At 55.0% G+C, this 23,318-nt stretch overlaps 7 protein-coding genes across 7 annotated transcripts; 4 read left to right on the top strand and 3 right to left on the bottom strand.

Annotated features, from left to right (window-relative positions):
- Positions 1-183: 183 nt before the first annotated feature.
- BO66DRAFT_453407 (type I polyketide synthase) lies at positions 184-8,984 on the bottom strand (the record flags this gene model as incomplete). The annotated part of the gene is made up of 14 exons (XM_025651992.1): positions 184-3,094; positions 3,140-3,300; positions 3,352-3,440; positions 3,489-3,550; positions 3,607-5,085; positions 5,131-6,223; positions 6,476-6,556; positions 6,620-6,779; positions 6,831-6,951; positions 7,002-7,550; positions 7,600-7,759; positions 7,816-7,900; positions 7,951-8,299; positions 8,385-8,984. The coding sequence occupies 14 exons, from the start codon at positions 8,982-8,984 to the stop codon at positions 287-289; spliced, it is 7,797 nt and encodes a 2,598-aa protein (XP_025503141.1). The 3' UTR covers positions 184-286.
- A 672-nt stretch (positions 8,985-9,656) lies between these two features.
- On the top strand, positions 9,657-12,958 carry BO66DRAFT_439386 (uncharacterized protein; the record flags this gene model as incomplete). Its single annotated transcript, XM_025651150.1, has 9 exons — positions 9,657-9,670; positions 9,735-9,762; positions 9,828-10,408; positions 10,995-11,081; positions 11,152-11,409; positions 11,478-11,684; positions 11,756-12,115; positions 12,189-12,553; positions 12,654-12,958. 9 exons carry the CDS (start codon positions 9,657-9,659, stop codon positions 12,956-12,958), a joined length of 2,205 nt encoding a protein of 734 aa, XP_025503140.1.
- Positions 12,959-13,376: 418 nt separating this feature from the next.
- Positions 13,377-14,460, bottom strand: BO66DRAFT_392518 (putative EF-hand calcium-binding domain protein). Its single transcript, XM_025647537.1, has 2 exons — positions 14,277-14,460; positions 13,377-14,202 (listed from the first exon to the last, which is right to left on the bottom strand). The coding sequence occupies exons 1-2, from the start codon at positions 14,335-14,337 to the stop codon at positions 13,478-13,480; spliced, it is 786 nt and encodes a 261-aa protein (XP_025503139.1). The 5' UTR covers positions 14,338-14,460; the 3' UTR covers positions 13,377-13,477.
- Positions 14,461-15,189: 729 nt separating this feature from the next.
- BO66DRAFT_439384 (putative exosome complex subunit Rrp46) lies at positions 15,190-16,029 on the top strand (the record flags this gene model as incomplete). Its single annotated transcript, XM_025651149.1, has 2 exons — positions 15,190-15,525; positions 15,616-16,029. 2 exons carry the CDS (start codon positions 15,190-15,192, stop codon positions 16,027-16,029), a joined length of 750 nt encoding a protein of 249 aa, XP_025503138.1.
- A 1,325-nt stretch (positions 16,030-17,354) lies between these two features.
- BO66DRAFT_392515 (putative NAD+ kinase Utr1) lies at positions 17,355-19,743 on the top strand. Its single transcript, XM_025647536.1, has 2 exons — positions 17,355-18,873; positions 18,948-19,743. Exons 1-2 carry the CDS (start codon positions 17,388-17,390, stop codon positions 19,460-19,462), a joined length of 2,001 nt encoding a protein of 666 aa, XP_025503137.1. The 5' UTR covers positions 17,355-17,387; the 3' UTR covers positions 19,463-19,743.
- On the bottom strand, positions 19,683-20,840 carry BO66DRAFT_392514 (GAF domain-containing protein). The gene is made up of 4 exons (XM_025647535.1): positions 20,742-20,840; positions 20,573-20,679; positions 20,088-20,448; positions 19,683-20,005 (listed from the first exon to the last, which is right to left on the bottom strand). The coding sequence occupies exons 1-4, from the start codon at positions 20,742-20,744 to the stop codon at positions 19,895-19,897; spliced, it is 582 nt and encodes a 193-aa protein (XP_025503136.1). The 5' UTR covers positions 20,745-20,840; the 3' UTR covers positions 19,683-19,894.
- A 250-nt stretch (positions 20,841-21,090) lies between these two features.
- On the top strand, positions 21,091-22,799 carry BO66DRAFT_375900 (agmatinase; the record flags this gene model as incomplete). The annotated part of the gene is made up of 8 exons (XM_025645676.1): positions 21,091-21,366; positions 21,422-21,616; positions 21,682-21,835; positions 21,914-21,937; positions 22,018-22,039; positions 22,093-22,135; positions 22,211-22,439; positions 22,573-22,799. 8 exons carry the CDS (start codon positions 21,091-21,093, stop codon positions 22,797-22,799), a joined length of 1,170 nt encoding a protein of 389 aa, XP_025503135.1.
- Positions 22,800-23,318: the final 519 nt, after the last annotated feature.

Here is a 23,318-nt window from a genome sequence, read left to right as displayed (position 1 = left end):
TGGTGGATGCTATGTGTGTTGTGTATGTGGAGTGTTGTTCTGCTTGTTCTTATAGAGGTTGTTGATGCTGGATGCAGGGAGTGTATACTTCATTTACGAATTGGGAAGTATTCCCCATGGGGAAAGTTATTATCCGAACCTGTGAAGATCAGACCCTACTTCAATAGCCGTCAAAGGCCGATTGCAACTCCCAGCACAACTTCATTATCCGACGGCGATTAGCCGACTGCATTCCTATCCTATCATACATGATAGTGCTTCAACTACTGCATTCCGTCCAACACAATCACACAGCGTCAGCCGTACTCGCACCCTGAACACCACCGCCAACGCCGTCAACTCGGCCCACCGCCAATCGCACCACCGACGCAATACTCGCACCCCCCAGGATATCAAACACGGCTATCTCCGCCTGCAGCTCCCGCGAAAACCAATTCCGGAGCTCCACCGCCGCCAGCGAGTCCACCCCGTACTGATGGATCGCTTTGTCCACGTCGATCTCGTCCACCGGCACCGACAGCATGATCGCCACCTTCTCCCGCGTCGCCTGGAGCGCAACCTCGACCGCCTCGCTCGTCGTCCGGGCCGCCGCGAACCGGGCCGCCAGGTTGGAGCTGCCGTTGCCCGACGCAGAAGCTGACGCAGACGCTGACTGCCCCTCCGCAGGTGTCTCGAGCAAGGTAGATAGGTGGCGGAAGAAGGGCCGTTTCATCCAGTCGGCCTTGGCGCGACCGGTCTCCGCGGCGCGTGGCGTGATGCCGACCACGACCTGACTCTGTAGCGGCACCGAGGTCTTTTGGTTGCAATAGATGTCCAGTAATCCGTGGAGGTCCGCCTCGGAGATCTCGTCCCACACGGTGTTGGCCAGGAACAGGTCGCGCTTGTCCGGGTTCTCGTGGAAGTATCCAGCCGACAGGAAGAGGCCCAGATCTAAAGAGACGGCGTGCTCGCCCTGGCTCACGCGGTACCGGGCTAGACCGTCCAGAAACGTGTTTCCTGCTGCGTAACTGGCATCAGTGAGGGGTCCGCAGATTCCGCTGATGGAGGAGAGCATGACGAAGAAGTCCATGCCTCGCGGGAGAAGCTCGTGCAGGTTCCAGGAGCCCTGGGCTTTCGGCGCCGTACATGCCTTCCAGGATTCGTGGTCGAGACTTTCGAAGTTGCCGCTCCTGACAACCATTGATGCTTGTACGCAACCTTTGATCGGAGGCATCAGTTGGCGACACAAATCGAGGACGACTCTCAGGGAAGCTCGATCCGTGATATCACACATTGGCGTGACGACTCGGGCACCCTGGCGCTTCAGGCTTGCCACCAACTCGCGTGCGTTCTCGTTCTTCTGACCCGAACGTGAGAGGAGGACCAAGTTGCGAGCGCCGCGCTCCACAAACCAACTGGCTATACTTCGACCAAGGCCTCCCAAGCCGCCTGCAATCACATACGTGGCGTTGGGTTCAAATGCAAAAGATGGTGTAGTATCCAGAAGTGTCATGACTTGATCGTCATCCCGAAGCTCCACCACTACCTTGCCTGAATTTCTTCCACTCTGCAGATGGCGCAAAGCTTGCTCAAGATCTCCAAGGCCAAAAACTTTTAACGGTTGAGGAGTCTCCAAATTGCCTGCTTTGATCAATTTGAACACATCATCTGTCAAAGCTTTTTGAATCAACTGCGGGCGGTCAAACGCCATCTCGGCAAGGTCCACCGCCGTGAAGGTCACATTCTTCTCAAACTGCAACATCGGAAGCTTCGTGTTTGTTAGGATATCGTTCTTTCCAATCTCGATGAATCGTCCAAATGGCGCAATGCACTCCCAAGATGCGATAAGCATTTCGCCGGCCAGTGAATTGAGCACAACATCGACACCCCGGCCTCCCGTCAGGCGTTTGATCCCCTTGGCGAACAGTGTATTGCGGCTGGAGAAGATGTGATCCTCCGAGATACAATAGCGCTCCATCAGGAATCGTTTCTTCTCTTCGGTCGAAACGGTCGTGAAGATCTTCGCTCCGCAATAAATAGCAACCTGGATGGCTGCCTGCCCAGTGCCGCCTGCGCCTGAGTGAATCAGGACCGACTCCCCTGCTTGCAGCCTCGCCAACCGCGTCAGCGTAATCCACGCAGTAGCGAAGGCCACAGGAATCGCAGCCGCAGTCACGAATGACATTGGCACAGCTTCGTCCGCGATCTTGACAACAGACATATTCTCACGCACACGAACGTAGTTTGCATAGCGACTCGGATGAAAGACAACCACCCTATCACCATCTTTGAACCGCTGGCACTGGGACCCGACACGGACCACAATTCCCGCAAACTCAGCACCGAGCGTGTCGCTTTCCAGGCGGCCCAAGGCAATCAAGACGTCGCGGAAATTGAGGCCCACAGCTTTCACCTGGACCTCAATCTCGTCCGGCTTCAGGGGATCTTGAAGAGATCTATCCTCGACAAACTGGAGGGTGTGCAGAAGACCTGGCGTGCCAACTTCGAGGCGGAGCGGTGGGCCTGCGCCGTATGCTCTGAGCTCTCTTTTCTGTGGTAGCTTCATCTTCGCGATGGTCTGAGAGATATCTCGAGCGGCGACCAAACGACCGATGTGGATCACCCCGTCGATCACTCTGTACTCTGTGTCGACGTCCGTTGCTTCTGATGTGACGGTTTCGAATACCTTGGCAATCTGTTCTGCCTGCTGCAGGACCGTGCTTTCCTCTATGGACAAGGTTGTGATTTTCGCTCTGGACAATTCGCGAGCAAGAACACGAAACAAACCGTCAACAAGTCGAAACTGAGGCGAGGGTTCAGGGCCTCCTCCGCTGTCTACCCAGATGAGATTTGTCGTTGTGCTTATCATTTGTTGCAGGCCTTCATATTCTTCCGCTTCCATGTTGTATATGAAAGGAAAGTCGTAGTTGAGTAGGGAGATGTCCAAGTTACCGGAAGAATGGTCTCGTTTCTTGATATCCTCCAGACCTCGCTTCACGGCGCTAACTCCAGTCTGGCCAAGTAGCTCAGATAGCATATTTGCAAGCTCAACCTGACGAGGATTGGCGGTGTTGAGAACGATATTGACTTCCTTCTGTGTAATTGGCGCGGCAGGCTTGGCTCGAGCCATAACGGTCCTCGTCGCCTCCATATTCGTAACGGGAGACACGGCGCTCGCAACGATAAGCGTTCCTTCATGACATGAAGTATCGACGTAGTCATCTATCGCAAGCTCGCACCCTGAGAATCCTGAATCTTTTAACGAAGTCTCCCATCGTTTGACATCAACACACGGATGACTTTGGCGGTAGGCTTCACTTGCTACTCAGGCAATCAGCGTGGCTTCGCACACATTCATTCAGAGAGACTTACAACGCCACCAACCCTCAAAGAGCCCGAACACGAAGCTAGCCCGAACCGGATCAGGATGCGTGATCTCGAAAAGTAGCAATTTCCCGCCCCTGTCTATATATCAGCACCTGTTCACATCTACCTCACAAGTGACGTACGCTTTCAACAATTTTCGAACGTTCCTCAGGCTGGCTGCTAGATCGGTTGTTGCATGAAGGACCTAATCCATGTCAGTACTGGCGTCCAACATCCTCAACCCAAGGAAACGACACGCACCAAAAAAGCAACAACCAAGTCGTACGATCCCGAATCAAAGCCTTGGGTCTCTGGATCCTGCTCAGTATCCAACACACGGAAATTCATCCGCCGCTTTTCGGTCTCGAAGCGGTTCACGGCGTCCGGGAAGAACGAGCTGGAGATGTCAGTGAAGTCCCATTGGGCATAGCGCGGTGCATTTTCCATATCCGGGGACGCCAGGGCCTTGATGCAGAGCTCAGTCATTGCCCCAGTGCCAGCCCCGATCTCGAGGATGTTCATGCGAGGGTTCTTGTGAGCGAGCGCATCGATGTATCGTGCGAGGGCTGTTGCCGCTGGAAGGCCGTACAACATCTCGGAATACACATCGGTAAGCAGATTGTCCTTGAAGAGATGAGGCAAAGGATCGTTGAGAATCTCCACAAGGTTCTTGCAGAGAGTGCTCACGAGAAGGCCGCGCTTGCTGGCGCTTTCAACCCGTTTATGGACCTCTGCTACGTAGGCCTCGTCGTCCATATGATGCCGCCACTCGATTGAGCCGAAGTCCGACACATCGAGCTCCAGTAACCGTCTACGCTCTAGAATCCACTCAATGTATAGAATCGTGTGAGGGGGTAGACTGCTCTTGTCCATCTCACTGAGCGGATCGGCGTATTTGTTGATGCAGGTGGCAATCAGGAACTCCATATCCCGCAAATGCTGCACCGGGCCCGGAACTTGGAGTTCCTTTTTGCCAAACGCAGTTAGGAATCCGTGGTTGGTGAGAAGATCGGTGTCTGGCTTGTATTCGACGTGATGGCATAAATTATCGACCTTGAATTGGTCTGAGGGTGAGAAATTCTCTGGACTTGCGATTGAGGTCACTTTTAGTCCTTCCAGGTTTAATAGAGCCTTGGATACGTTGCGGTCATATGCCGTCATGGTATACTGTGTGCTGCCAAGAGCAGATTGAACGGAAGTCGCATAGACCTTGATGAGTTCTGCCGAAGGATAGCTTAGTCCACCTCTATTGGAGATCCAGAGTCGGGTGATGCTCGTGGGCACGGAGACGGGAATTGTTCGCTGTCCGGCGTCAGTGGCTAGCGCTGCCATCATTTGAACCACACCGTCTAGCGTAGTAGGGTGGATTGTATGCGCGGGATAGACCTCTGATCCTGTTGTGCAGTCAGGCTTGAAGACCTTGACTTCTGCAATCATGGCTTTTCCATCGTTCTGCCTGGAAACGTTGCCCTCAATGACTCTGAACATCGACCCATAGTGATACCCACAGTTGCGCAGGCCGTCATAAAATCTGCCTGAGTCTTCATGCGATGCACATTGCTCGCTTGCACGCTGGCAATTCTCAACAAGGGACGCCTGCCATTTAGCTTCTTCACCATCGCTGATGTTTGGCGTCTGCACATCGGACTCATAGTGAGCTTGGATTGAACCCGAGCTGTTCTCAATCCACGATTCATTGTTGTACGTACAAACGCTGTACTCGAACCAACCCGTCGCATCCTTGTTGGCACTTCCGACTCGCTTCAGGTAAACGCACACCTCAACACCATCAGCATGACTTGGAATCTGCAAAGCCGACGAGAAGACCACGTCCTTGATGTCGAATCCTGCGATGCCCTGGCGCTGGTCTGCCAGTTGCTTAACTGCTTCGATAGCCATGACGACCATGCCGGCACCGGGATACAGGATGCTGTTGTTGATCTTATGATCCTCCACCCATGGCATCTCCGAAAGCCGTATGATGTTTCTCCAGCTGGCCTCTATAGAATTTCCATCAGGATCAGGCACACCTAGTAGTTCCGTGTGGCCGAACCGACGGAATCTGTAACCTTTGCTGATGCGGCTTTCGAACCAATATGTCTTGGAGTGGTTAAAAGGGTACTCCGGTAAATTGACGAGCACGCGACGATTGTGTTGCGGCTCAAGTTCGCCTCCATTGTTGACTGAAAGCAGGTCAATCGGGTAGCCGCTACAGTGCAAGCGGCCTGCCCCGTGCATCACGCAGTCAACGGCGGAGCGACCACGGCGCAGAAGTGGAATGTAGGTGATTTGATCGTGCTTTCCCCCGGCCTTGAGAATGTCTCCACAAGGACCTTGAAGGGCGGAATGAGGCCCGATTTCTAGGAGATGGTCCGGCGCGACATTGCGGCGATGACTTCCATCGAATCTACGAGTTGATGCTGTTGATTGGGAACACAACTTTGAGAGAGCATCGTCGAATAACACGGGCGATACCAGGTTCCTTACCCAGTACTCGGGCTTGGAAAGCTCCTCTTCTGAGATCCATGCCCCGGTGACGCTGGATACCATCACCGGCGGCTTCTTGGCTTTGGCTGGTCGTTCCAGCTCCGCTAACAGTTCTTGATATATGCCGGCAATCTCTTTCATCTGAGATGAGTGATATGCGACGTTGACTGCAAGCTTTCTTGCAAAAACCTTCTTCTCGACTAGAATTTGATGCAGGAAGTCGATCTGTGTCGCTTGCCCGGAAATAGTGACGCTAGTGGGGCTGTTGATGCAAGCAACTTCGAGCTTGGGTTCACGGAAGTGGTAGGCCACGAACTTCAGGTATCGCTGCACTTCTCGGCTCGACATACCCACAGCGAGCATAGCGCCATGCATACCACTGGCCAGATGTCTTGTGAATTGCCATGCGAGAGCGCGTTTACAGTATTCGTTCTTTGCGCCACCTTCTGGGATTGCTTTCTGGAACCGTCTGGAACAGCGTCAGCATATGAGCAGGTGTCATGAGAGCATGATGCTTCCGGGACCAACTTACTCAAAACAGGAAATATCAAACAGGGGTTCGCTCTTCGCACGATCTTGACCCTTTTCCCCGAATTGCATTGCCATTAGAGCAGCCAGAGCATTAGGTGCCATAGTACGGTACTTCCCTAAGATCCCGGTGAGGAAGCCTCTATAGTACGCAATCTTCAGGGCAGAACCTCTTGTGATTGCACCAGCGCAATAACTGGATTTTCCGCAAAATATTAGCTCAATTCACTGGTGGAGGTAATTCAAGGAATTGACTTACGCAGCTGCAATCTCACCAGAGGAATGACCAACCACTGCATCAGGCCTGAGACCCCATGATTGGAGGAGCTCTACTAAGGCAATCTGCAGTGCTGTGCAGAGTGGCTGTCCAAACGTCGGGTCGTTGACTCGAGAGTCAACTTCATCTCTCTGCAACTCGTCTGCAAAAAAGGTGAGTACTCTGAAAAGCCAAGGGGCTCGGAAGCGCTCACCTAGAACATCCCATGCACAACCAAGCCTCTTCAAGTAGTTGCCCGAATCAATTAGACTAGTCTTGAAGACATCGTATCGATCTATCAGTTCACGGCCCATAGCATGCCACTGGGCTCCTTGCTGCTTTGCGGTTAGTTGGGCCTTCAGATAGTATCTATAGAGGTACTCACACCCGTGAAGATGAAGGCTAAATGTGGGTTTGGCTTGGAGCATGTAGGAGTGCTAATCCTCTCCATCGCAACGTGCAGGTCTTCCGCTGGCTTTGCAACGACAAAGGCCCTCCATGTAAGTTCGCTCCGCCTCGCACACAGTGTAAAGGCCAAGTCTTGTATGCAGGCTACCGTGGGTCGGTTCATCGCTTCCGTAGCAGCTACATACTGCTGCCACGACTGGATAATTCTTTTGATGCCCGCTTCATCTGCTGCAGACCACACTAGAACAGCACATTCAGATGTGGGAATTACAATGCCATTTCTCCGAGTATTAGAAGAGTCGGTGCCATTCTTGGTTTGACCATTTGCCTGTAGTAGGTGCTCTTCGTTGTGTAGCAAGGGAGGCTCGATGGCAGTCTGGTGACGTCCATCTTCGATACCGTGCATGCGAAAGGTGTTGTAAGCATCGTCGAGAACGACATGACTATTGGCGCCACCAAAGCCGAAGGAATTGACAGAAGCTCTGCGTAGGCCTGGCGAGGGCCAAGAGATCGCATGCTTCAAGATCTGTATCTATGTTAGCAGGAAGTAAGCTCAGGGGAGAACAAGTTCTTACCTTCAGATTAAGATACTGCTCATCGATCTGAGGATTGAGTGTCTGCAGATTGCCACTGTTTGGCGGAATGATCCCTTTCTCCAAGATAAGAACTGCTTTGATCAGGCCCGCAATACCACTCGCTCCCTCTAGGTGGCCGAGGTTGGATTTTACAGAGCCCCTATAGGCTGCATTAGACTGTAACTAATAATTAGAATCAAGATGCAGATCACTTACACGTAAAGTGGATCGTCGGATGAGCGATAACCTTGAAAGGCTGATCCGATCGCCCTAGTCTCGATGGGATCGCCAACCGGAGTCCCTAGCCAATATTAGCGATATTATACCCCATGTGACTCAGGATCTGCTCACCGGTGCCATGCGCCTCGAAGTATCTGGTTGAACACATATCAAGACCGGCTTTCCGATACGTGTCACGAATCAAGCGGACCTGCGCGTCTTTACTTGGCTGCAGGATCCCCGGAGTCTTGCCGTCCTGGTTGGAGCTCGACGACCGAATGACCGCTCTGACAGTGTCTCCCGCTGCAATGGCCTCATCGAGACGTTTGATGATCACAGCACCAACGCCTTCGCCTCTTGCATATCCGTTGGCACGATTGTCAAAGCTGTAACAGCGGCTATCGCGGGACAGGAGCCCAAGGTTATCCAAACCGATCGTCATCTCAGGGGCGAGTATAACGTTACACCCGAGGGCAATTCCCTATGTGAGAGGTCAAAAAAGGTTAGACTTGCATCCATATCAAATGTGTTGTGGAAGGAGTAAGGTAGGAAGAGGGATCACGAACCATCGTCGCATCACCAGTCCACAGTGACTGACATGCCAAATCCACAGCCATGAGACTGCTGGAGCAGGCAGTGTCTACCGTTGCGCTTGGACCTTGCAAGTCAAAGAACCAACTGATACGGTTTGCAATCATACTCTGGGAGCTGCCCATGGCAGCAGTCTTGGGAAGATTTAGAGTGTCCTTGGTCTGGATTGCATGATAGTCGTTGCAAAAGGAACCAGCCATCACGCTCGTCTTTGAACCGGCCACCTCGTTCATCGGAAGGCCCGCGTTCTCGAGAGCTCGATACACGGTCTCCAAGGCGAGGCGCTGTTGTGGATCCATGGCCTTTGCTTCGGCGTCGGAGATGTTGAAGAAAGGCGCGTCAAATGCCGCGAGATCTCGAGTGAGAAAGTGACCTCCTCTGCAAGACACACTGTGCAACTTATCTCTGTTGGAATTGTGATGACCATCGATATTCATTCGGTCTGCGGGGAAATCGCTGGATACACATCGACCTTCAACCAGCATGTTCCAGAACGCATCTTGGGTCGTTGCATCTCCGGGAAACTGGAGGGATAGCCCGATGATGGCGAGCGGGGGAACCACGTCGGACGCCATGATGAAGAAAGCTGCCTGAAAGATCAAATGTTATCACTTGCTGTACAGTCATGTATAGGGAGAGGCTGGGTGTCTTAGATCCAGGTCGACTTACCCCACTGCTCCTCAACTTGACGAAAGGCTTAGCAGTCTGAAGGGTCACATTGACATCTTACGTGATGTGGGTGAGATGTCCAGAGTCATGATCTCATGAAGTGCAAGGAAAGGAGAAGACACGGCACAGATGTGTTCAAGTGAATGAAGTGGGATCGTGTTCACTTGGGTTGGCACGGCCTGGCTTTGTTATCCCTCCCGTCTCTACCAGGTAGTAACACCGGTGAATTTTGAGGAATTACTACCCAGCTGGGCTGTTTAGCATGTGCTATCCATGACTCCGGCTGTCAAAACTGGTCCATTCACTAGAATGGATGCAAGGCTGCATGGCCCAAATCGACATTAGTACAACGAGCTTGCATGATTCGTGGGAGGATCGGGGATCATCCCCAGCCCGAAACAGATAGCCGAGTTCTGTTCAAGATTCCTATCACCGAGTGACAAGACGATTCTTGAGAAAGGCAATATAATCAACTTGCCGTGTGGTCCTCTTCTCCTCCTTCCACTTGCTTCCGGGCGGAGTTTGTCAAGTTTGCTATCTTGCGAAACAACAACGTTCCTACTCACACGGTCTTCGGCATGCACATTCTTTGGTATGTCGACTAGATTTCAAAAAGTCCACTACCTTACTCTCTTCATATACTCACATGAAGCCAGTCTACACGGAGCCGGCTCAAACTCTCGAGTAGGTCATCTCACATCCCCATCACGCCCCAAACCAAAACCAGCCAGGCCAGCTGACAGCCCCAGGTCTTCGAGATCCAAACCGCAGCCATTCGGTACGAACTCGGTGATAACCACACCTACGACTTCATCGAAGGCAACATCCCTGCCCCAATGCAGCCGGGTAAGCCTCATTCCCTCTTCTCCTCCTCAACACCAGCCTCCACAAGCCAGGAACCAAACGTGGTCGCAGGGATCGAACTCATCGCGACCAAGGACGAGCCGATGTACGCTTACTTCGACGAGAAGAACCCGGAGAGCGGAGTCGCCGCCTACGGACACCTGGAGGAACTGCTCTACCACGAAGGGCCCTACGACGGCGTCATCGCGTTCAGCCAGGCAGGCACGTTGATCCTCACCTACCTCGCGTATCTCGCCAAACAGAAGCCGGACAGCCCGCTGCCCTTCAAGTTCGCCATCATCCTTTCGATCACTCACCCGCCCCTGGACTACGGCGCCATCCAAAGCGGGGAGATCCGGCCGATAGACCTCGGAGCCCACCAGGATGTGGTCCGCATTCCCACGGCGCACATCTGGGGCTCGCAGGATCTGGCGGCGGGCGAGATTGCGGTGACAAATACCATCTGCGCGGCCGGGGTGCGGTGGGTGTATGTGCATTCACTAGGGCATGACATTCCCCGGGCCGGGGCCAGGAGCGATGTAACCCAAACTGTGCACGTCATTCGCCGGGTCATCGATGCCGCATCTAAAGCAGAGTGACTAGGACTGCACTGCACCTATTGTAAAGTACCACTAGTGGATGTAGATCATTTCGTTGTGACACGATTTTGTTTGCTTCTCGACTGGAAAGAAAGTGACATGCAAGGTCCCGGTGAATCACCACGCATTCACTCCTACCCGGTGTGTGCAGGGGTCGTACGGGTCTGATTTCTTTTACCAAGAATGATCTAGTAGCAATGTGAGCTAAGCCTCTAGCTGAACTCTGGGCGGATCCGCCCAGTAAGGTTTAATGATCGATGATCTCAGAGAGTCCTTTCTTTCTGTTGCCCAGTGTCAGGTATCCAGCGCCGGAATCGTGCCCTTATATGTGGATGATTCCCAGGCGTCTATCTGCTTTCCTCGCGGGAATCCCGGTTGTCACTGCAACATCAACCCACCGAGTCCCAGAGCAATGGATGTCAATCGCAAAACCCATGGCTCGGTCCCCTAATCGCACGCCCTGCCATCCTTGAGTGCCTCGTCGGCCGAAGAACAGGACAACGAGGTCTTTGGTCAGCCGAGGTACATGCATGGCGCTCGACTGTGGTTCGCTGGCGGCGGGTAAGTTTTAATCGATCTGACAGCATCACCGAACATTACTATCACTAACTACCTTGCCTACATGTCACAGTATCGCGCTGAGTCTATTCCTCGCCACGGCTGAGATCACAATCATTAGTACCTCACTAGTCACCATCAGCCGTCACCTGGATGGCTTCGATCAAAGCACCTGGATCATCACCTCCTACCTGCTGGCGTTCGCGGGCTTCCTCACCGTCTGGGCCAAATGCAGTCACTTTATTGGGCTCAAGATAACGATTCTAATCTCACTAGCCATCTTCGTGGCCTTCTCAGGAGGCTGCGCTGCTGCCCAGACCATGAGTCAGCTGTGAGTTTAGTTTCCCTGGTCACACCCCCCCCCCTGCCACACCTGGTCTGATCGCTCTCGCACAATAGCATTATCTGCCGCGCCTTCCAGGGCATCGGGGGATCAGGGGTCTTTACCTCGTGTCTTTTCGGCCTGATCTGCCTCCTTCCCCCTGCCAAGTTTGACATCGCCAGTGCAGCGGGGTCAGGTGTGCTGACGCTGGCGCTGATCCTGGGTGCATTAATTGGGGGTGGCATCAGCACATCCGGCGCCTGGCGTTGGATTTTCCTGTTCAAGTATGTGAGCTATGCGAGTCATGTAGGTCTGTGTCGACTGCCTCTAGTGCTGACATGCCTTCTTGCTCTAGTGTTCCGGCCGGGATAGTGGCATGGGCAACCATCTGGATCCTGGTTCCCAACGACCTTGAGAGTTCCCGAAAGGCCGGCGACCAGATCCATGGGCTCTGGAACTTCCTGGCCAAAGCAGACACCGTTGGCTGCCTGCTGCTGCTCTCCTTCTCCGTCTTCTTCGTGGCCGCCTTCGAGGAAGCGAACATCCGGTACGCGTGGTCGTCAGCCGCCATCATCGCCATGCTGACGATCTCGGGCGTGTTGCTGGTTGGGTTTATCGCATGGGAGTGGTCCGTGGCCAATCGCAAGTATTGGGGATTCGAGCCGATTCTCCCTTGGAGCATCCTCCGTAACCGAGTGTTGCTGGGAGCCATCCTGTGAGTCGAAGCCCCCCTCCCGCTCCTCTTGCCCCCACTCCTTCATCGCCTGACAACACACCCCTCCCCCCAGGGGCTGCTTCCTCACAGGACCTGCGGTCACAATCCTGTACATCGAACTCCCGCAGCGCTTCCAGACCGTCAACCACAGCACCGCGATCGGCGCCGGGGTGAAGGTCCTCACGTTCGGGCTGGGCTCGCCCGTCGGCGCGGGGATTTGCAGTCTCCTGGCCGGGCGCCTGCGCACTCCGTTCGTGTATCTGGCGGCGGCAGGGTCCGTGCTGCAGATCGTGGGGGCCTTCCTCCTCTCCTCGGTTCCACCCACCGTGGACATCTGGCCGGGCCAGTACGGATACATGGTGATCACGGGTCTGGGGACAGGGATTTCCATCGCGGCGCTGTACATGTGTGTGCCGGTGGTGGTGACCACGGATCAAGGTTGGTGTCCTCTAGCCGGAGCTCTAGTGCTTACCACGCACGTTCACTAGTGCTAAAATGCTTTTCTCCGCCGCTAACTAGCTGACTTCGCTTTGCGCAGCAACTGCCATGGGCCTGACGCTCCAAGCGCGCATGATCGGGGCCTCCCTCGGCGTGGCCATCGTCAACACCATCGTCAACAGCATCTTGATCGATTACGTCAAGGGCCATCTTCCGGCAACCGAGGCAGCAGCAGCGGATCCGAACCTGCTCTCCGGGTTTCCGACGGCGACCCAGGAGGAGATTCGCAAGGTCTACGCGGCGGGGTACAATCGACAGATGTACGCGGTTGGGGCGTTTGGAGCGGCGCAATTGATCGCTGTTGCCTTGATGTGGAAGAGGGACCAAGTCCGGTTTGTCAAGTGAACGGGCCACTCCACTCCCCAATCATCTCAGTGCACTTCACTTCAATTCCAATTCTGTTGACGTGATTGAGCCTACTAGTACAGCTAGCTATGTAGGTCTGGCGTCGAAGCAAAGGACCTTCCCGGACCACCCAAATCCTAATCAAAGCAACGCATTCGGACTCCCCTTGAACCCTGTATGTTCCTGCTTGCTCGCGTCTTTCCCGTGACTCCCGGAGTCTGGGGTTCCGCATGCTACATAGCTACAGGTCATCACTCGCAATCAGGCCGCGAAGCACTCGCCCGAACACTTCCTACTTACTAGGTTACGAACGCATCTGTGCTTCTGGATGCCAGAGCTCTTGTTATTCTGTATGTAATGTTGGCCGTTTGCTGAAAAGAAAAAAGATACAAAGAGAAAGACCTCTCAAATTTCAATTCTAGTTACCCTCATGCTAATGACATAAATCACTGCCATCTAATCAACAGAAAAAGAAAAAAAAGAAAACCATAAAAAAGCCACACGTGGTGATTTCGATGTTTATATCACTCCGCCCGCGCGCAACGCCCACCGCACCAACGCCGCAATGCTGCTCGTCACAGCCTCGGTGCGCGGGATCTCATGGCCGCCGCCGTGGTCGTACATCCTGCGTTTCGCCGGGTCGCAGGTCTGCGACAGCTGGATGCCGGCCGAGAGCCGGGGGTCGCGCGCGCCGTACACGTGCACCGTGGGGATCGAGAGCACGGTTTGCGACGGGGTGATCTCCCGCCGGATGTCCTCCTCCGACTCCCTTGTGCCGCCGTTGTTCCCGTTCCACCGCGAGGAGCCCTGCAGCAGGATCGCCGAGGCGTCGGCCTGCGCCGCGAGCGCCTTCCGCGTCAGGATATCCTTCTCCCACACCTGCGGGGCGATCTCGTAGCCGACCTGCTCCATGATGCGCAACGGCGAGCCGGCGCAGATGAAGATCGCGGCCTTGAAGGGGAGGGGTTGGTCGGGCGCCTCGGAGAGTTGGAGTAATGCGAATGTGGACGCTACGGCGGCGCCTTGGGAGAAGGTCATGACGGCGTCGTAGGGCCCATGCGTCGTGATGTGTTGCTGCAGCCGCTGGCGGCAGGTCGCGATCTCGTCGACCGTGTCGTTCTCGTACCAGGAGTAGTAGGGGGGTGCGTAGAAGAGATCAACCCCCGGGGCGGGGTCGGTCGTGTGGAAGCCATCGACAAAGTCCCATTCGATGTTTAGTTCTGACAGGCGCGAGCGTAACGCCGCTGGTTTGCTCCTTGAGTTAATGAAGCGATTCTAGAGAGCAAGGTAGAAAATTGGGAGTGTTAGATAAACTGACCTGTTTGAGACTTGAAGATGGCACCACTGGTGCCTTTGCCATGTAAGCAGAGAAACTTCATCTTTATCTGTTGGTTTGAAAGCAGCAGTGCAGCAGGAGAGAGGCACAATCACGATACTCGCAAGTAGGTCAAGTGAGGGGCAGAGAGAGTTGGAGAGACTGCAAGGCTGCGAAGGTTACGCGAGTCGGCCCCCACCACTGCACGACCACTGCTGCAGGTGTTTGTTGGCGCTCCTGTCGACCTCCGGCGAGGGGATCAATCTGCTTACTGCAATTGGCTCCGAGTCCGAGACCGAAGGACTCCGATTGTAGTTCGGCGACTTCGAGCACAACTACGGAGTACGTTGTGGATCATCTTAGAGAAGGTATGAGCGTGGATTGCACTGTTGTTCGTTAGCCAAGTACGCTGACATTGTATAGAAACTCCGCGGGGTATTTGTAGTCCGAAGGCGTCTTCTGGGCGGTGGGCTGAATTGGAACTAATGGTCATATCCCGGCAGATATATATCAGGTACAACAGGTCCCCCAGAGGGTTTCAGGTTCAAGAATTAATGTTATCCATCTGAATGCTGATATTATTATCTCAGAGTCACACATTGCCTGAGCTTCAAGACCATGAGTCTTAAATCGTTTGTAGAATTGATTAAGTATTTGCGTGCAGTTCATGGATTGAGACCTGAGGAAGTGAAGCTCCAACGCCGGCGTGGTTGGCATGGATAGACCAATCAGCGGACAGCCCGCCGTCATGCGACTCCGCGGCCAAAAAAAATCCCAGCGGGAGCTGCGAACAGAAGCTCGCCTTCCGGTCCAGTTCAGCTTCCACTCGCAGCTTAATACAACACAACAACGACCTTCCCTTCTGCCCTTTCTTCAACTATCGTTTGTGACTTCTACACCACTCAATCAAGCTACCATGGTCGCGCCATCTGCTACCCTGTCCGTTCTGAATCGCGCCGACGGGTCGGCTTCCTACCAGTGTTCTTCGACCGGCTCCAACATTCTAGGCTCCGTCAACGCACCCGTCGAGCTCCCCGGTCGCCGGGACGCCCTCAAGCCCGAAGATGCGACCATCGAAGTCTTCGTCAAGCCGGGCACTGCTCCCGCGGGAGTTGGAGAACGCTACGTGGAGGGAATTCTCAAGACACTGCTGGGGCGAGTGATCCTGGGACGCGAGAAGGGCTATCCGCGTCGTGGGGTGGTCATCACGCTGGCTATCATTGGTGGTGAGAGTGTCGGCAGAGGGGATCCGGTTCGTACTTCTTACCTCCATCAACAGACAGACGCTCTATTGGCTTGGTGGTCATCGACTAACGCAGTGTGATCTGCTTCTTCCGTCCAGTATCTGATTCTGCTCCCCGCGCTCCTCCACACTGCACTTCTGGCTCTCTTATCAGCATCCGTGCCTTTGTCGATGACCTTCTCTGCCACGGTCCTAGCCGTCGACGAGTCGGGGCAGATCCGCCGGGAACCTTCCGCGGAGGATGCAGCCACCGCGCAGTCCGTCCACGTCCTCGCTTTCTCCTCCAAGGGCCATCTGCTGCTGAACGAGAGCCAGGGATCATTTGACTTTGACACGTGGGAGAAGGTGCGCCAGCGCGCCTCGGCCATCTGCCATGGAACACAACTGGTCAGCGCTGACGGCGATGTTGCAATGGCGGAGGATGTTGACGGCCGGCCTCTGGAGGGAACCCTGCGCGAAACTGTCGAGGATCAGGTCTATCGCGACTACAATTGGAAGATCAACGCTGCTTGATCATCGGGCCTACAACGCTACACCGGAAAAATTGCCGATGCCCGTGGATCGGTGTCCACAGATCGATCGCTATTTAAGAAGATTCTCGAATACCCTGAGCTTCAGACTCGATTTTTCCGAACATGTTGACTCCCGACGATTTCTCTCATCGGAGCCGTTCTCACCCAGTATCGCACGGTCGGCTTTTCTAAACGGCACTACTTTCGGCGGCCTAGTGTGCACGGGGCGTCTTGGCGCCCGTCGCAGACAGCAGGTTCTATGGCATTCCATCATGTGGATACGAAGAAGAAACTTGCGTAGGAATCGTCAAAAGCACCGGCGCCGATTATTCAGGACCCTCCGACCTTCCAACTTTCCAAGGCGCGGGGGGGACGTGCATGGATTTGTCCGAAAGTGGAACACGGTGCTGTGACAGGACATCCATTCAGGCAAAAAGCCACGGTGGGGGAAGGGGTGCTGCAGTGCGCTGGGTTCGTATTCTTAGCATCTGACTGGGCTGGATTCAAGAGATGCATGTGGAGCACGCGGAGTTTAGTCAATTGCGAGGTAATCACAGACACATCGCACTGTAGAGAATTTATCCACTCTTGTAAAAAAAAAAAAAGGAGCATTGCATTGCAAATGAATTGTTCGCAGGTTGAGCAACCTAGTTGAAGATAAGACAAGGCACACGCCTCGTTACACATGGGGGGATCTCCGCTTATCTCCAGACAGCGGTAGTGGACAAAAATAGTTACAACATTGCCTGCAGTGTAGAAATTGCCCTTGTCAGCGTGAGTGAGAGGGTGCCGGTTACGGGGTTACAGAACCGCCCGACTTGGCAGGGAAACCAATCCATGATATGATTACAGATTACTGATGACAGATGACACTATATTCCCTGGAAAGATGACACGAGGGAAATTGCTTGTGGAAGCGCATCGAAGGCGACACTACTCCGTAATGTGGGGAGAATTAACTACTAGGTAAAAAGAGTACCTAGTAGCAAACAGACACTGCAGAAAGTTCGTTGGATGGTGTAGCGTGTGCACTCTAGCGTGTCACTCCGCAGGTTCTACAGACTGACTTTACCCCGTCCAAACCCCGTTACTTCCGGACTCGGCCTGGTTTTTCCATCCCGTCCCCATATCAGTAATTCAGTATTATTGTTCCATTAGACTACCAGAACTACTAGTGATTGTTCTAAGACAACTCCCCCCCCCCCTTCCCTCCCAATCAACCCACTTTATCTACTCTCCCCCCCCCCCCCCAAAAGCCTCTGATCCTCTTTGCGACACCTGTCATTCCTCATTTTTTTTTTTTTTTTTTTTTTTTTTTTTTTTTTTCTCTTTGCGACACCTGTCATTCCTCAGCTGTCCATGGCGTCTTCTCCGTCTGACCATGGCCCTATGAGTCTCTCCCAATCATCTCCTAGATCTCCTTGCGCCACGATCCCTCCTTCTGACCCGACTTGCTTGTCCTCACCCTCCGCGGCCCCACCACTATCAGAATCTCCGGTGCGCCCGCCTGTCCAGCGCTCTGCCACCGTTGGGGCCCTGCTCCTGCGCGATTATGCCCTGAATATCGATCCCTCCGAGACCACGAGCGACATCCATACCGATCATTCGACTTCCGGGCCGCCCGAGTGCCGTCGCGAGACTCGCCGTGCGTCGGAGATTATCCGCGAGGAGTCCGTAGTGCCGTCGCTTCCGTCGCCTTCGTTCCTCCACCTGCGAAAGACCGCCGCCTTCTCCGGCCACCAGAGGAACGCATTATCGAGTGATTCCATCCCTCGTCAGACCATTCTTAAAGCGCTCGCCTCCCGACCGTCCATTTCCGCGCAACAGAACCCCAACATGCCGCTGGCGGCGTCTCTGGGGCTCCTCCCTTCCAACTCCCCCAATCCCAACCCCAACACCATTAACTCCTCCGACGAGCCCACGCGCCGCGCCTCGATCAACTCTTCCTCCCAAAAACTGTCCGCTGCCCTGTCCAACCTACAACTGGGAGCCTACCTCGACCGGGCGGCCCCGTCGGCGCGATTGGCCCTGCAATCGCCCTGCTTCTTCCACCAACGCTTCGACGACGCCGTCAACATCCAGAAAGTGCTCGAGGAGATCACCGATGACGAGTGGCTGTCTCACTCGCGGTTGGTGCAGACCGCGACGGGCGTGCGGGAGGTGTCCAAGCAGCTGCAGCGCCGACCGATCAAACGCGCCGTCAAGACCGTCATGATCGTCACCAAGGCGCGCGACAACAGCCTGGTCCACCTCACGCGCGAATTGGCGGAGTGGCTGCTGTCGACGCCACGCTACGGGAACGAGATCGGGGTCAACGTCTACGTGGACGCGAAATTGCGCAACTCCAAGCGGTTCGACGCGCAGGGCCTCCTGGAGAAGGACCCGCGGTACCAGGAGATGCTCCGCTACTGGACGCCCGACCTGTGCTGGTCGTGCCCGGAGCGGTTCGACCTCGTGTTGACGCTCGGGGGTGACGGCACGGTGCTGTTCACCTCCTGGCTGTTCCAGCGGATCGTGCCGCCGATACTCTGTTTCTCCCTGGGCAGTCTGGGGTTCTTGACGAACTTCGAGTTTGAAAACTACAAAGATCATCTGAACGCCGTCATGGGCGATGTGGGCATGCGCGTCAACCTCCGCATGCGGTTCACGTGCACCGTCTTCCGGAAGGACCGGAGCAAGGGCGCCGAGGCCGGGGCCGTCGAGGAAGGGGAGCAGTTCGAGGTGCTCAACGAGTTGGTCATCGACCGTGGCCCGTCCCCTTATGTGTCTAACCTTGAGCTCTACGCGGATAACGATCTCCTAACCGTTGTCCAAGCCGACGGCTGCATCTTCTCCACTCCTACAGGTAAGCCTGGCCTTCCCCCACCCACTCGCCAAAGTATGTCGCGCCGACCTGAAAACTAACTTGTGACACAACAGGCTCAACCGCATACTCCCTCTCAGCCGGAGGCTCCCTCATCCACCCCTCCATCCCTGGCATCCTCCTCACCCCGATCTGTCCGCACACCCTCTCCTTCCGGCCCATGGTCCTCTCCGACACCTCCCTCCTCCGCATCGCCGTGCCCCCCGGATCCCGCTCGACAGCGTACTGCTCCTTCGACGGCAAAGGTCGTGTGGAGCTTCGGCAGGGCGACTACGTGACCGTCGAAGCGAGCCAATACCCCTTCCCGACGGTGGTGTCCGGCAGCGGGGAGTGGTTCCAGAGCGTGCAGCGCGCGCTGCGGTGGAACACGCGCGGGGCGGTGCAGAAGAGCTGGTCGGCGGCGGTGCTGGACGGGGCAGACGAGTACGGCGAGGAGGGCGAGGACGAGGAATGGGACATCGACACCGACGCCGGGCTGGGCTGGACGGACAGTGGGCTGGGACCCAGTGAGGACGGGGACGCGGGGTCCACCAGTCCGATGAAGCGGCAGATGAGCATGCTGAGCATGTAGCTGCGTCTCCTTATGTCTTACTCCTCATCCTCTCATGGAGCGAGCCCACCGGCAGAGAACGGTGACATTTGAGTTTCTTGGTTATTGGGCGTTGGTTATACTTTGGTCAGACAACGGGATACACACGGACCAATTCCTTCTCGGGGTTTATTTCTATCGGTGCCAGAGCGAATGTGGTCTGATTGATATAGCATATATATTATAGACTTGGGATTAATTTCTTTGCTTGTCCCGGAGGACGGGCAGAGATTGATGAATGCATAGACTTTGACAGAGTCCCCATGACTGGTGATTTCCCCTTTGCTGACAACTAAGATACTGCATATATACCCAGAAGCTCTATAACCAGCTCTAAACCCATCCGATCATACCGTATACTCTATACCCTCGATCCTCAACCTAACCCCAGAGCCAGACAGACCCCACGGTAAATCACCAATCACAGCACTCAGCCAACAACCCCGCCAGCTCCTCCAAGTATTTCTTATCTGTCTCATCGAAACCCGAAGGCTCCGTGCAATCGACATCAATAATCGCGACCGTCTACCAACAAATCCCGGTTAGCCCAAGTTCCCACCCTCGACTCCAAATCCAACCCCACACCCAGATGCTAAGAGAATCTTACCTCCCCCCCCACAAGAATCGGCACGACAATCTCACTCCGACTGCTCGCGTCGCAGGCGATATGGCCCGGGAACTCCAGCACGTCCGGCACGACGACGGTGGCGCGGTCCTGCGCGGCGGTGCCGCAGACCCCCTTCCCGAAGCGGATCTCCTGGCACGCGGGGCGGCCCTGGAAGGGGCCGAGGAGGAGTTTGGGTTGCACGGTGGTCGCACCGGTGGTGGTGGTGGTGGTGGTATCCTTGGACAAGGCCGGGAACTTGTCGCTGCGGATGTAGAAGCCGGCCCAGTTGACCGACGACGAAGGGGCGGGGAGGGCGGCGTAGGCGTGCCAGAGGAGGGAGGCGACGTTGGAGAAGTTGCTGTTTCTTTTAGTATCTTCCTTGCGGGAGGTGGAGGTGGAGGTGGTGGTGGAGGTGGAGGTACCTGACCTGTTGATAGGTTGTATGGTTAGTGAGGTCTCAATTCAATGGAGGAACGGGAGGCAGTACCCAGTTGCGCTGGTCGTAGACTAGGCCGCGAGCCTGTTCGAGGACCTGCGTGTAGACCTCGTCTTTGGAGGCGTTGGGGCCGAAGAAGGAGGAGTCTGCGTGAGGCTTGAGGGCTATTAGTTTATGCTTAAGGTTGCGCAAGGCGTCGGGAAAGGCGGGATCGAAACCATGGTGAGGGTCTGGAACTGCACGACCGTTATGCTGGTGGGGTGGAGTGTGTTTTGGTCAAATTGACTGTGAATGATTATACAGCGATGACGCTGCAGCAGAGGTGAGTGAGGGGAAAAGAAAATCCCAAGTGGGGATTTTTGGAGTGCCGAGCCTGAGGAGGAGCTGAGCCCACGCCCACTTACCGTGTTAGGCAAGTCCTTCCACGGACCCCTCTACCGGCATGGCTTATCGCGATAACCACCGTCGTGATCTAGAACTAGAACTAGAACTAGAACTATAACTATCGCTTCAACTGTCTATCTAGCTACACTCCCAACTTCAATTCACCTTCATTCCGCCGTCACAATGCACCTGACCTTCTCCCTCCTCGTCTCAGCAACAGCAACAGCAACAGCAGCAGCAGCCCGAGAAATCATCTTCCCGCCCATTGCCGCCGTCCACAACCGCCCCTCCAGCCAGTACGCCTTCCAGAGTGACATCGACGTCAACAAAATCGACATTGTGACAGGTAGTCAATTCTCCGGACTCACCACATTCGCCAACCTCCCGTACGCGAACTGCTTCGTCGAAGATGGGTCACTAACATACGATATCGCCTTCCTCGGCGCACCTTTCGACACCGTTCGTCCCCCCTCCTCGGCGTCTCCTCTCATTGCCCACCAACTCACAAAACCAGGCAGTGACAGGCCGCCCCGGCGCCCGCTACGGTCCCCAGGGCATTCGGCTGGGCTCGCGGCGCCTGGGCGGTTACGACATCTACACGGGGGAGAACGTGTTCGCCAGCTGGGCGAAACTGGTGGACTGCGGGGATGCGCCGTTGACGTGGTTGGACAATACGGTGGCGCTGAAGCAGTTGGATCTGGCGCATAAGGTTCCCTTCCGTTGATCTCCTCAAAGCTACAAAGATGAAGGTTGACTGATCAAACGATGTGGTAGGTCGTCTCCTCGCGCGGCACCAACACGACGACCAAGGGCCAAGTACCGCGCATCATCACGCTGGGCGGGGACCATACCACGACGCTGTCGGCGCTGCGGTCGACGTACGAAAAATGGGGGCCTGTGTCGGTGATCCATTTCGATAGTCATATCGGTATGCCTATCCTAGAGCACCAATGATAAAGTAAAACACAAAAAATGGAGCAAGCTAACATCAAGGTACGGAATCTAGATACATGGGACCCGGAAGCACTAGGTACATCCTCCCCTTCCCCCCCCCCCCCCCCATTCTCTCTGTCAACACAACCCAGCAAGAACTAATTCCAACAAACCCAGGCGGAGGAATCTCTCACTACGCGTTCGTACCCGTCCCCCTTCCCCAACACACCCAACCCCCTAACCGGAACCCAGAGGCGTCAACCACGGGACCTTCCTCCATCTCGCGCACGAAGAGGTAATCAATCCCCCTTCACCTCCCTACCCCATCACTCTCTTCCCCCTCACTCAAGAGCCAACTAACAAAGACAAGGGTCTAATCCGCAACACCTCAATCCACGTCGGCATCCGCGCGCCCGTCACCCGCCCGCGCGGCGCCGACCTCCGCAACGACCTCCGCTGCGGCTTCGAGATGATCAAGGCGCGCGACCTCGACCGCCTGGGCGTGAGCGGGGTGATCGAGCAGATCAAGGCCCGCGTCGGGGACAGCCGCGTGTACATCTCCGTCGACATCGACGTGCTGGATCCGGCGTTTGCGCCTGGTGCGTGCCACCCCACTCCCCTTCCTTCCTTCCACTTCTCTTCCGTCCAGTAAAGCAAGGTCCCCAGGAAAAAAAAAGGGTAAAATAAAAAACCCGGTTAAAGTTTAAAACTGATTTTTCGTGGGATTGACAGCAACCGGCACCTCCGAACCAGGCGGCTTCTCGACCCGCGAGCTCCTCTCCATCCTGGACGGGCTGCGCGGGCTGCCCGTGATCGGCGCGGACGTTGTGGAGGTGGCGCCCATCTATGACTCGGCGGGCGAGACGACGACGCTGGCGGCGGCGGAGGTGGCGCGGGCGGTGCTGGCGCTGATGATCGCGGTGCCCGTTGAGGGGACACCTGTCGAGATCGGCGTATAAGCGCTTGCGTCACGGTATACATATGGCCAGGGAAGACGCGATGATCGCTTAGATATAAAGATAAAGAGACAGCACTGCGCCGGGAATTAAAGTTAGAAAGGTGGAGTATATAATATACGAGTGTGGAGTCGAGCATTGCATGACATAGTTATCTCCGGTGTTGATATCATAGTGAAACCGAAACATTGAACGAAATCTGAGCAAAGGATCTATACCTTTTTGCGATTCATCATGTCAGCTACAGTTTCATGCACTTCACTTACTACACAATATACGGCAGACTTGAAACAACACCCTGCACCTCCCAAACCACCCATAACCACAGCATACAACCAGACAAGAGAGTATAGAAAGAACTCAAGAAAAGAATCTATTATATGTCCCTCCTCGACCCCAAAACCCCAATCCAGCTCCCAAATTCCGGATCCCCAAACCCCATAACCGGAGACAATAAATACATTCAGAATCCCAAAACCCTCGCTAACCAAGAACGCCACCCTTTTCTTTCTCTCTGCCTTC

Source organism: Aspergillus aculeatinus (assembly GCF_003184765.1).
Source record: "Aspergillus aculeatinus CBS 121060 unplaced genomic scaffold BO66scaffold_29, whole genome shotgun sequence".
Classification (NCBI taxonomy): Eukaryota; Fungi; Ascomycota; class Eurotiomycetes; order Eurotiales; family Aspergillaceae; genus Aspergillus; species Aspergillus aculeatinus.
This window is presented reverse-complemented; position numbering and strand designations above follow the sequence as displayed.

What these genes read in the sequence shown, in the direction of transcription:
- BO66DRAFT_392518 (XM_025647537.1), bottom strand. Translation starts at nt 14,337, where the DNA reads ATGAAGTTTCTCTGCTTACATGGCAAAGGCACCAGTGGTGCCATCTTC. An exon ending in CATCTTCAAGTCTCAAACAG is followed by an intron (nt 14,203 to 14,276) that starts GTCAGTTTATCT and finishes GGAGCAAACCAG; the next exon opens with CGGCGTTACGCTCGCGCCTG.
- BO66DRAFT_392515 (XM_025647536.1), top strand. Translation starts at nt 17,388, where the DNA reads ATGGCGTCTTCTCCGTCTGACCATGGCCCTATGAGTCTCTCCCAATCA. An exon ending in CATCTTCTCCACTCCTACAG is followed by an intron (nt 18,874 to 18,947) that starts GTAAGCCTGGCC and finishes GTGACACAACAG; the next exon opens with GCTCAACCGCATACTCCCTC.
- BO66DRAFT_392514 (XM_025647535.1), bottom strand. An exon ending in TACGACCAGCGCAACTGGGT is followed by an intron (nt 20,449 to 20,572) that starts ACTGCCTCCCGT and finishes TACTAAAAGAAA; the next exon opens with CAGCAACTTCTCCAACGTCG. An exon ending in CGATTCTTGTGGGGGGGGAG is followed by an intron (nt 20,006 to 20,087) that starts GTAAGATTCTCT and finishes ATTTGTTGGTAG; the next exon opens with ACGGTCGCGATTATTGATGT.